A 10,278-nucleotide genomic window follows, 5' to 3' on the forward strand; every position below is an offset into this window, starting at 1 on the left:
ACTGTTGCTATTCCCGTAGCGGGTAAGCAGAAACGGAGAGCCTTCAATAAGTGTCTTTTGCCCCAATCTTCCGTTTGTATTTTATGCCTGAGAGTTATGAACTTAATTTTCTTGCATCGTAGGACCAACGACATCCAAAAAGCCTTTTTTGTCTCAAGGGATGAGCATTTGGGCGTGGAAATGCAGTGAATAGCCAAAAAACAACAAGATGTTATCCTTAAAGAGTTAGAGGTATAGCCTGCTTATTTCTTCGAATTTCTCCCTTTTCCTTTTTCTTCTTTTGTAACTCTATGCATAACCGTCTGTAATAGAAGATTCAGGCAGAAAAGATTTCACCACCCGAGGCTTCTTCTCCCTTACCCCAGCAGAAGCAAACTCCTCATTTTCGAGCAAAATCTATTCCCTTTGAGGTGACTCCAATTTCCTATTTTGTTCGTTCCACTAGGAAGATGACGAATTATGTAAAGGACGATAGTGACTCAGCAAGTGTTTTCTCCTAACACTTTCATACCAAGTATCTTTCTTCTTTGTACTAATCATTTTTTATCTTTTCCAGCCTTTTCGAGTACAGGAATTTCATCAAACACCAGTTTCTATTTTTGGGGAGCCTATAGTCCCTAAGATTCATGTGGTTTCAGGGGTGGCTAATCTGCAAGTCTCGCGGACAACTCTTACTGATGTACCCGAAGCCTTTGAAGTGCTTGTGTCCCAACCTTAGGTTCTTCCTCAGGTATATTATTATTTAGACTTTCTGCTTTTCTTCTTCAAAACCTATTATTGACTTTATTCTTGCTTCTGCTATTTATAGGTTTTTGTTGAAAGTTCAAGCACAGCATTTCCTCACTTAGTTAGCCATGACAATCTTCCCTAGTAATCAACTGTAGTAACTCCTCCTCCTTCCAAGGCTCCGGACTTAACTCAAGTAGATTTACCTTGTCCTCATTTGTCTTGTGAATTCTTCTTTTTAAAACATTTGTTTTGGTTGCAACAGGGTTCTGAAGAAGGCTCGAGCAACTATCCACCACGCTTGGTACGTAAGAGAGATCTTCCACGCTCTCCTTTGGCTTCTGGGGGCACAGAGGCCTCCACCCCTAAGCCTGAAAAACTAGCCAAGACTACTGCAACGACTACTTCCATTCATGCACCTGTTCCTGCTCCTGCTTCTACGAACCTTCCTATTTCTTTAGCTGATGTTGCCCCTTCTGTTACGGTTGAAGTTGCAAGAAGTGAACCTTCTGTGTCACTAGCATTATCATTGCCTGCCTTGGTAAAGAAATTCGGGCAAATCAAAACCAAATTGTAGTCACCTTCAACATCCTCAGAGTTTCCTTCTTTTTAGCATGCTCGTCAGATCTTCAAGGATTGGATGAAAAAGGACTTTACAGCTTCCTTCAGTCTTAAAACCCTCTATGTCGCAGAGAAGACCCTTATTGAGTTGTACCAAGCTTAGTTATTATCCCAGGTTCAATATAAATCTTTTCTGAATTTCTTTAAGAATTTGTGGGTACTAAGGGATCAGCATCAGAATGCGGATCGGGCAGCAAACCAAGTGAAATGCTTTCAAGAAAAACATGTAAAGAGTACAACCATGCTTCGACAATCGGTGGAGGAGGGGTTAGTAATGGAAGAAAGGATTGTAGTGGTTGACTTCGAAATCCAATGCTTAGAGGAGCAGTTGTCTTCTCTTAAAGCTGAGAAAGTGACCCTTACCAACCATATCTCCCAAAAAGTAGAAGAGATTAAAAAGATTTCCCAGGAGGTTGAGGATTCCAGCGTCCAACTTGTGAACAGCAACATGTATTTAGGAGAACCATGGCGGATTTTCACCATCATGCAAACTTACTTCGCTAGAGTAGTTGCTCTTGCCAAAGATGTAAAGTTATTAGATTAAGATCCCTGTAACCCTTTTATGAAATGGAATGAAATCTTCTTCTCTTTGAATTTCTATTTTCTGAACTTTTTAATAGTAAAATTTCTTTTATGGCTTGCTTTGGGTTTTTCGGGTATTTTGAGAGTTTCCTTTGTGGACCCTTCATTCTACTCCCACTTCCCAAGTGGTTTTCCCTCTTTCTTTCTTGGTCCACATTAGGTTGACCATGTTTATAGGAGCTTCTGGGAAGGGATCCTTGTCAATCATCATGTTAGCCTAAGGTTTTTCCAATAGCAACTTCCTTTTAATGATGTGATCTTGTATCCAATCTCTAAATTGGACACAATTAGTGATGGAGTGATTGAATGTGTAGTGTAGCTTGCAATACTTTTTTTCCTCTTAATTCCTTGGGCTTGAGCAGTTTTTTGGTGTTATCAAGCACAATCACTCTTGCCCGCACCAATTCTTCATAAATCTCTACGGTCTTGGTCAAGTTGAAGGAATAGCTCTAGTGTTTTGGGGGTTTCATAGGAACAAATCCACCATCATTCATTATTATATTTTAATCCTTGACCGGCTAAACCAATCATTTGACCATCAAGGGTTTAAAGGGAATGGTTATCTCTACTGCACACAAGTCCATTACTTCTCTCCCTCAACCATCATCTCTTTCTGGCTCTCTCTCAAATTCCACTTGGTGAACGGTGACTTTACTTTTGTAAAAAGGTGGTGTTTTAGAGGAGTGCTTTAGTTGCTGCTCCTTAAACAACAACTTCTCATACTTAGTGGCCGCAATCACCAAGTCTTGAAGCTCACTAAACTGTGTGTCATAAAACTTCTTCCTCAAGGGTAGTGTCAAGGCTTTCTGAGCAATAGCTATAAGCTGGACATGGTTGATGGGAAACTGGCATCTCATCCTCGTTCTTCTAAACCTCATAATGAAGTCTTCAGTTGATTCATGCTCGTATTGTTTTACCTCAGCTAGATCATCGATGGTCATTTCTGGCTCCATCCTATATAACTTCTCGTGGAAAGCCATCTCCATTTGCCCCCAGTTAGCAATGGAATTTGGGGGCAATAAAGAGTACCACTGAGATGCTAAACCTACGAATAAGTTTCCGAACAACCTCAACTTATAGTTGGGATTGTCTTCAAATGCTACACAGTGGTTGGAGAACTTGAAGATGTGATCCCTGGAAGACACATTACTATCTTCTCCACTGAATGTTGGGAACGCGGGCATCTTGAAATTGAAAGGGAAGGGATTATGCTCATCAATATATTCCGGGTAAGGCTTTTGATAAGTGATTCCAAACAGTGGGTGAGTTTGTGGCTGGGCATTTCTTACCACCATCTTTCTTAACTCAGCCAACTCATCTCTGAGTTGTTGGTTGGCTGTATTATTAAGCGGGGTATGGAGAGTTCCCCCCTTCAGGCTACAATCATTACCCGATGAAGCCTCCATTCTTAACTCGAGCTGCCTCCACTTGACATCCCCTCCCTTTTTAGCCAATGGTGGTGGCCTATAAGGAGGGGGTTTGTCCGTAGTTGTATACTCTCCTTTCCCACTGGATTCTCCAATAAACTGGGGCATTCCATACTTTGTTCTTTCTTGCTTGTTTTGCCCCTTATTATTTAGTAGGAATAGGGGGTCGAGCAACTCTGCCTCTAAAATTTCTTCCAATACTGGCTAGTCCATTTCGGATCCTTCTTTGTTTTTCCCTTTGTTCCTTTTTTTTTCCAGTAAAGGAAACAACCGAATAACTGGCTCTTCCATAGGGCTGGCTTCTCTAATCGTCGATCATTTTCTAGGGTAGAATATTCTAGATCCAGCCTTCTTTCTAGATGTCCTATTAAAGAACAGAGTCTACTAACCTCTTCTTTTGTTTCTAGAGAGTTTCTCTCCATGCTTTATATGATAGCCATCATGGTAGCCTATAAGTCTTCATTTGTGACCTTCCCTCCTAATCTCTCAGAAGCAGTCGAGCTTTCCATTAAGACAGGTCCTTGCAAGTCTTTGGGGAGATTTGCCATGCTAGATCTTGGCATGTATTGGGGTGGTTTCCATTCTTTTTTCCACCTGAAGGTTTGTTCTTTCCTTCATCTTCTTGACATACAAGATTTGATCCCATCGGTCTTGCCAAAATTATGTTCGGGCAGGAATTTTGCTGAGAATGGTCCCTGGCTCGAGCACACAACTCCCCGAGGAGTTGACACTTTGGTTAACTGTCAGGTTCTCATTCGCTTGTTAAGTTGCAAGAAGAAGACAGTGTTAGTTCTGAAAGGTGCCTTTGTTGGGCCTTAGATGTAGGTCGTAAGGCTCGCAATTAAAACTAACTAAGTGCTAAGACGTGCCACTGCCATCTCTGTATGGCAGATGTAAAATGAGTGTATTGAAGCCGATTACTTGCGCCCCAAGTTATTCTGACTTCTCATCATCAAAGGATTGACATGGATGGGTTAAGTCCACATTAAGTTCTTTTCTATGCCTTGAGATCAAGGACTTTTGTTTATCTTGTATGCTTTTAAAGGGGAGGGGCTCAGATCTGATCAAGGCATTAGTTTCATTTACTTTTATGATAGTAAAAGTGCTAAGTGAACCGGATCTTAGAGTAGAACTTTGGATCATCAGGAGATCGAAAATGACTTTCATATATATTGAGGGATACATTATAACAACACATCTATTAATGGAAAGGCAAAAACAAAGAGAGTCGGGCATGATTTCACCTTGTCAGGCAAGGTTAAAGCGTCTTGCAATGTCTTTTCTTTGCAGTTACAAAGGGTTGAGTAATAAAGAAGGATGAGGGGTAAACAAGTTTACACAAGAGAATCGATACTACAACATTTGGGGAAGGTAGCAAAGTTTTTACATAGACAAAAGATGTCTTTCTATGGGAAATCTAAGGCTGAAAGGGTGCAGAATCTGGACAAAGCGCAGCTTTCTGAGTATTTGCTTAACTGAGAGACAAGTTGTATGTTTGTTTTTTTGATTGGTTGAGTGTCCTTGTCTCTGGGTCTTCTTTCTGCTTTTATAAACGAATTAACCCAACTGTGTTGTTTCTGTTTTTGCCTGAAAGTAACTGAAGGGTAATGAATCATTAACATTTTTGCATGGTCTGCCATCCAAAAGTACTTTTGGGCTGGATGTAGGTAGATTTCCATTCGTTGTTACTTCTTTTGTAAGCACCTAGTCTTTGCATTTAATGGGGGCCGTCATTTTGTCTTGAGATGGATGACCTTGGCTTGACTCTAGGCTTCAAGCAAACCTTCTTTATTGTGCCCATTTGGGCTTCCTTCCCTTTGAAGCTCAAAGTTTAAATAATAACTCAAACACATTCTAAATTAATTAAGCTTGGTTAAAAGACTTAGAGGTCACGTCTTGGTGGTTTTTTTTGTTAAAAGACTCTTTTGGTTTTGGAACGTGGGTTCATCAGTTTATAGGCCTTTGAAGAAAATAGGAAAAATATTTATTTTGGAATATATTGCCAAATATTGCTTTTGGTCCTTAATATTTCAAATGCATGCTTTTTCCAAGTAATTCTAAACTAGTTACCTAGCTAGATTTCCTTTCTAAATTCTTAATGTTTCTGTCAAAAGGATATAGAAGCATTTTTTTTTTGTTGTCAAATCGCTTTTAGCTGTGTTAGAAATCATTCCAAACAGATTTTACGCTTGTAGCATGCAAAAGCGTTTTGCTGAACACACTTATTGAGTATAGGTGACGATTCTGATGAATAAAAAACATTCCAAACAAGCCTGAATTCTTATTCAAAGGTTGTTGGCTTTTTTCAACTAGTACCTAAGCCATAAGTATGGTATTTTAGCTTAAATTCCTTTCGGATTTGATATTTAAACTAAAAGCTCTATAGATTAGTGTGTAATAAAATAAAATAAATCCAAGAATATGCATGAGTTCGGGTTTACTTTTAAAAGCGAGTTTAGAGCTTTCATCATATCCATATCCATATTTCTCGAAATGGTGTTTCGAATTGAAAGGCAGAACTGAAGTAGCACAGATACTTGTGGATCATCATCCCATGTGCATACTTGACAAAGTTACCAACAAACTCATTGGTCGTTAGTGAGCGACTGTGTGTGAGTGAGAGAGACAGAGCTACTCAATGACCATGAAGACTTTGCATGCCCACAACTTCAAGGCTTATGGTCTGGTCACAATGGAAATGACAACAAAATATGGAACAAGTTATCCATTGATTCCATTCCCAGTGTTTCTTGTTGCATGGACACAGTTGAAGTAATTGCTATAGTATAATACCAAGAGAAGTACACCGCTCTTATTGATCAATTGTAAAACTTCTCTAACATTGCAAGACTTCTCAAGTTTGAACTCGTCATCCTTCATAGACTTACAAAATTTAAAACTTTGTTCACGAAAAACTTTACTAAATTTAATCACCAAATCATTATAATTGCAATTTCGATTTTTATGTTACCAGCTGATATGACGCATAACATTCTCGCAAAGTACACTAAATGGAGTTTAAAATGGACCCACATGAAGACAAATGAAATACCTGAGACTTAAAAAGTTAAAATAAGAGTTTAGGCGGCTCGTAATTATTGTTACTTTAGTGTCTATATCGTAACCTCAAACTCATTTATTAATAACATAGCTAAAATTTGAAGACTAGAAAGAAATTAGCTTTGACAAGGCTCAGACTTTACAAAGAGCTTGCTTATTTAGTTAAGAGCATTCACTCTTGCATTCGATTTTCCTGCCCCTCAACATAGCTTGCACATTTTAAACTTCAACATCAATTTAATTAACAATAGTAAGATTCTAAGTCCTTCCTAATAAAGACCCATCATTTTGTTAGCAAGAGAATGCAAGTAGTCAATTATTTTACCTATGATTTCACGAAAATGATATTAAAAATTAATTACGTGCGCAGTTTTGGAAAAATAAAATTGCAAGTCTATAATTTGACGTGGGTATATAACGTGCATGAACTGCTCTATGCGTGTGACCAATCTCTGAACCTTTTAACCATTTTACTCAAATGCTCATGCAAAGAGACTGCAGGCTACAGCTACCTCTATATACACCTATATATCTATATATATAATCAAATTCCATTCAACAACTCAGTTGGCATTTTTTTACCTTTTCATTTTTTTCAGTTTCAATAGATCATCTAAGAAAGCATAACCGCTCTTTGGCTTCTTCAGTTAAAGATCGTTTTATCTTCTAAGTAAATTATAACCCACCTAATTAGAAGCTCAATCAAAATATTAACTCCCCATTTAATTATTTTACTTAAGTTTCTGTTTCGCTTTTAGCACAAGTTTGATGACTGACCCAAGTTTCTTTAAATTCCTCCGACCTTAAGTTCTCCACAGGTACCTGTGATCTGTTGTGTGTGTGTGTGTGTGTGTGATCCTTAAATTCCATATTAAATCTTTCTTTTTTTTAATTTTGTATATCCTATGATTCTTGTTCTTATGCTGCTCTTAATATTTGACAAGGAACACAAGCGGCAACACCCCACGCTCCCTCATTTATTATCTTCACCTCTTTCATTCACTCCTCCCCAACTCCAAAAAACCCAAACAAATCTTCGAAATTTCAACAAACAACACACATCTAGCTGGGGTTTTCTTGTTTTCATGTATTTCTTAGTTTTGATTCTCGTATTTTCGAAGCGGTTTGGGACGGAGAATAACCAGTGAGGGTGTCATGGAATTGGGTGTCTGGAGTGTTTTTGTTGTTGGTTTTGTGTTGCTGTTCTTGGGTTGCATTGAGGTCGGGTTCTCTCAAAGCGAAGCGTATGCAAGGAATTATATCAGCTGGGATGATTTGGAGGTGGATGACCATAAGTTGGGGCTGAACACAAGAGAAGAACACGTTAATGGAAGCCGGATCATTGTGGTCGACAAAAATGGAGGGGGAAATTCACTAACAGTTCAAGGAGCAGTTGATATGGTTCCGGAACAAAATACAGAAAGAGTCAAAATTTACATTCTTCCTGGAATTTACAGGTCTGCCTGATCAAATAACATTTCACTCATTGCATGCAAACAAACTATCACTCATCCCTCGAGGATCTTCGTTGTAAATTCTTTTCACTGTTAAAAAAACATTTCACTTCAACACAAAAACCCCAAAGAATTTTCAGATCTTGCATTTTTTTGACAGTTTCTAGTGTTTTGGAGGGTTCAGTTTAAACCCAGTTGAGCTACGTGGGTAGTAGTGGAAGTTACATATGCTTTTAGTGGTGGTCTCTTCCTAAAAACTGTACCCAAAAAAAATATTGGAGAAAAAAAAACTACCCATATATCATTGTAACTTGCTTCTCAAAAATTAATTTTTACATTATTATTTGTTGTCTTGTGAATTTGCGCAGAGAGAAGGTACTTGTACCGATTTCGAAGCCATACATATCATTTATTGGGAATCAGAATCAAACTTCTGAAACTGTGATTACTTGGAACAACAAGGCATCCGATAAGGACGGCATTGGTTTCGAACTGGGAACTTACAGAACTGCTTCTGTAGCCATAGAGGCCGATTACTTTTGCGCAACTGGGATCACCTTCGAGGTAATGACTACTAACGAACACGGGTTTTCACTTTTGACACGATGATGCACATATAAAAATTGAATGGAAAAAATTACAGCATTTGGTAAGTAGTTGGTCTGCAATTTTTAAGTGGTTATTGCAGAACTCAGTGGTTGCAGTGCCTGGAGGATATGGAATGCAAGCAGTGGCTCTTAGAGTTGCCGGTGACAAAGCCATGTTCTACAGAGTTCGGGTTTTGGGGACGCAGGATACACTCTTGGACGACACTGGATCTCACTACTTCTACCGATGCCACATTCAAGGAAGTGTGGACTTCATTTTTGGCAGATCAAGATCACTCTACCAGGTACAAATAGAACACCGAATGCCTAGCATTTCCGTAACTTGCTCCCCAAGTTTCTTCACGAAACTAAGATGCTTGAATTTGGCCCTTGTGACCAGGACTGTGTTATTCAATCAACGGCTCAGAACTCGGGAGCAATAGCGGCTCATCACAGGGACTCGCCGAATGAAGACACAGGATTCTCCTTTGTAAACTGCAAAATCATCGGGACTGGCTACATCTACTTGGGAAGAGCTTGGGGAAATTACTCGAGAACGGTGTATTCCTACTGTCATTTCGATGATATAATAACTCCGCCGGGGTGGAGCGACTGGAACCACCCATCCAGGCAGAAGTATATATAACCCCTTCCACGAAAAACTCTTTTAACAATGTTCATCTTAGATTCTCTCTATTGTTTCTAAAAGTGCAAGTTTTGCGTCGACAGGACTGTGGATTTCGGAGAATACGAATGCAGGGGCAGAGGAGCAGAAAGAAGAGGGAGGGTGCCATGGTTGAAGTCTTTCAGCTTGGAGGAGATAAGGCCTTTTCTGGATACAAATTTTATATCTGGAGAGCAGTGGCTTCGATTATAATTTGTTAATTATTGTACTAATTTTTTATATCCTCATTTTTTTTCCTCCACTATTCAAATGGAAATAGGCAAATCTTTACCATCTTTGACGCATATTTACGTAAACGTAATTGGAATCAAAACGAGAAATTGAATTCCAATTAAAGGATACTTTAGTGTTTACCAAATATTATAGAATCAAAAAGTTGGTGACGCCCACGCGAATTTAAAAATCCAATTCCAAAATTTGGAGGAATTGAATTACTTACATTTAGGTGAGAATTGAATCCTGGTTATTGGGGAACCGGATTTGATTTTTTTTCTTCCCATTATGTCCTCATTTATTTTTAAAATTTCAATATTGGCCTTCGCATTAACCCAACACTATCAATCGCTGCCCAATATCAAATTCAACAATAACAATAAAAATAATTATAATTAAATCAAATAATTAAATTTCATTGTGCTTAATATTTGGTGAATAGAAGCATTTAACATTTTTTTTCTATTAGTTAGTATAAAATTTAACCAAAAAAATAGTATATAAAATAAGTTACCTCAACTAAGGCCATTTTAGTAACTATACTAATTTTCATTCCGATTCAGGTTAATTAATAAACAATTTATATGAAATCTATACCAATTATCTTTCGATTCCAAAAAGTAGAATTCAATTTTGACTCCTCTCCATTCTGACCCCTTATCAATTTGATTCCTCCCATTTTGATTATGAACTAGTAAACGAGTGATGTTCAAATCAAGCAAATATTTTTATGAATACTATTTCATTTTCCAATCTATATTTATCCCAAGTCGACTTGGATGCCCAAAATAAAAGTGGATTTTTTTGTAACTAGCTATGGAAATCCATAGGTGGATTTTGAAGAGTAAAACGTAATCAAATGTATGGATGTCGCCCATGCCTTGTGTGAATTTACCTTCCCTATGATTATTCAAAAGGGATAG

At 38.2% G+C, this 10,278-nt stretch overlaps 1 protein-coding gene across 1 annotated transcript; it reads left to right on the forward strand.

Annotated features, from left to right (window-relative positions):
- Window positions 1-7,444: 7,444 nt before the first annotated feature.
- LOC125468388 (pectinesterase QRT1-like) lies at window positions 7,445-9,371 on the forward strand. The gene is made up of 5 exons (XM_048564056.1): window positions 7,445-7,873; window positions 8,239-8,434; window positions 8,559-8,762; window positions 8,858-9,093; window positions 9,187-9,371. Exons 1-5 carry the CDS (start codon window positions 7,572-7,574, stop codon window positions 9,332-9,334), a joined length of 1,086 nt encoding a protein of 361 aa, XP_048420013.1. The 5' UTR covers window positions 7,445-7,571; the 3' UTR covers window positions 9,335-9,371.
- Window positions 9,372-10,278: the final 907 nt, after the last annotated feature.

This window comes from the organism of the source record quoted next, unplaced genomic scaffold, assembly GCF_019419815.1.
Source record: "Pyrus x bretschneideri cultivar Hongxiangsu unplaced genomic scaffold, Pyrus_bretschneideri_v1 Contig38, whole genome shotgun sequence".
Classification (NCBI taxonomy): domain Eukaryota; kingdom Viridiplantae; phylum Streptophyta; class Magnoliopsida; order Rosales; family Rosaceae; genus Pyrus; species Pyrus x bretschneideri.

Excerpts from the sequence above, each read along its gene's own strand:
- LOC125468388 (XM_048564056.1), top strand. The coding sequence starts at position 7,572 with ATGGAATTGGGTGTCTGGAGTGTTTTTGTTGTTGGTTTTGTGTTGCTG. Across the intron at positions 7,874-8,238 it reads ATTCTTCCTGGAATTTACAG|AGAGAAGGTACTTGTACCGA; the intron begins GTCTGCCTGATC and ends GAATTTGCGCAG. Across the intron at positions 9,094-9,186 it reads AACCACCCATCCAGGCAGAA|GACTGTGGATTTCGGAGAAT; the intron begins GTATATATAACC and ends TTGCGTCGACAG.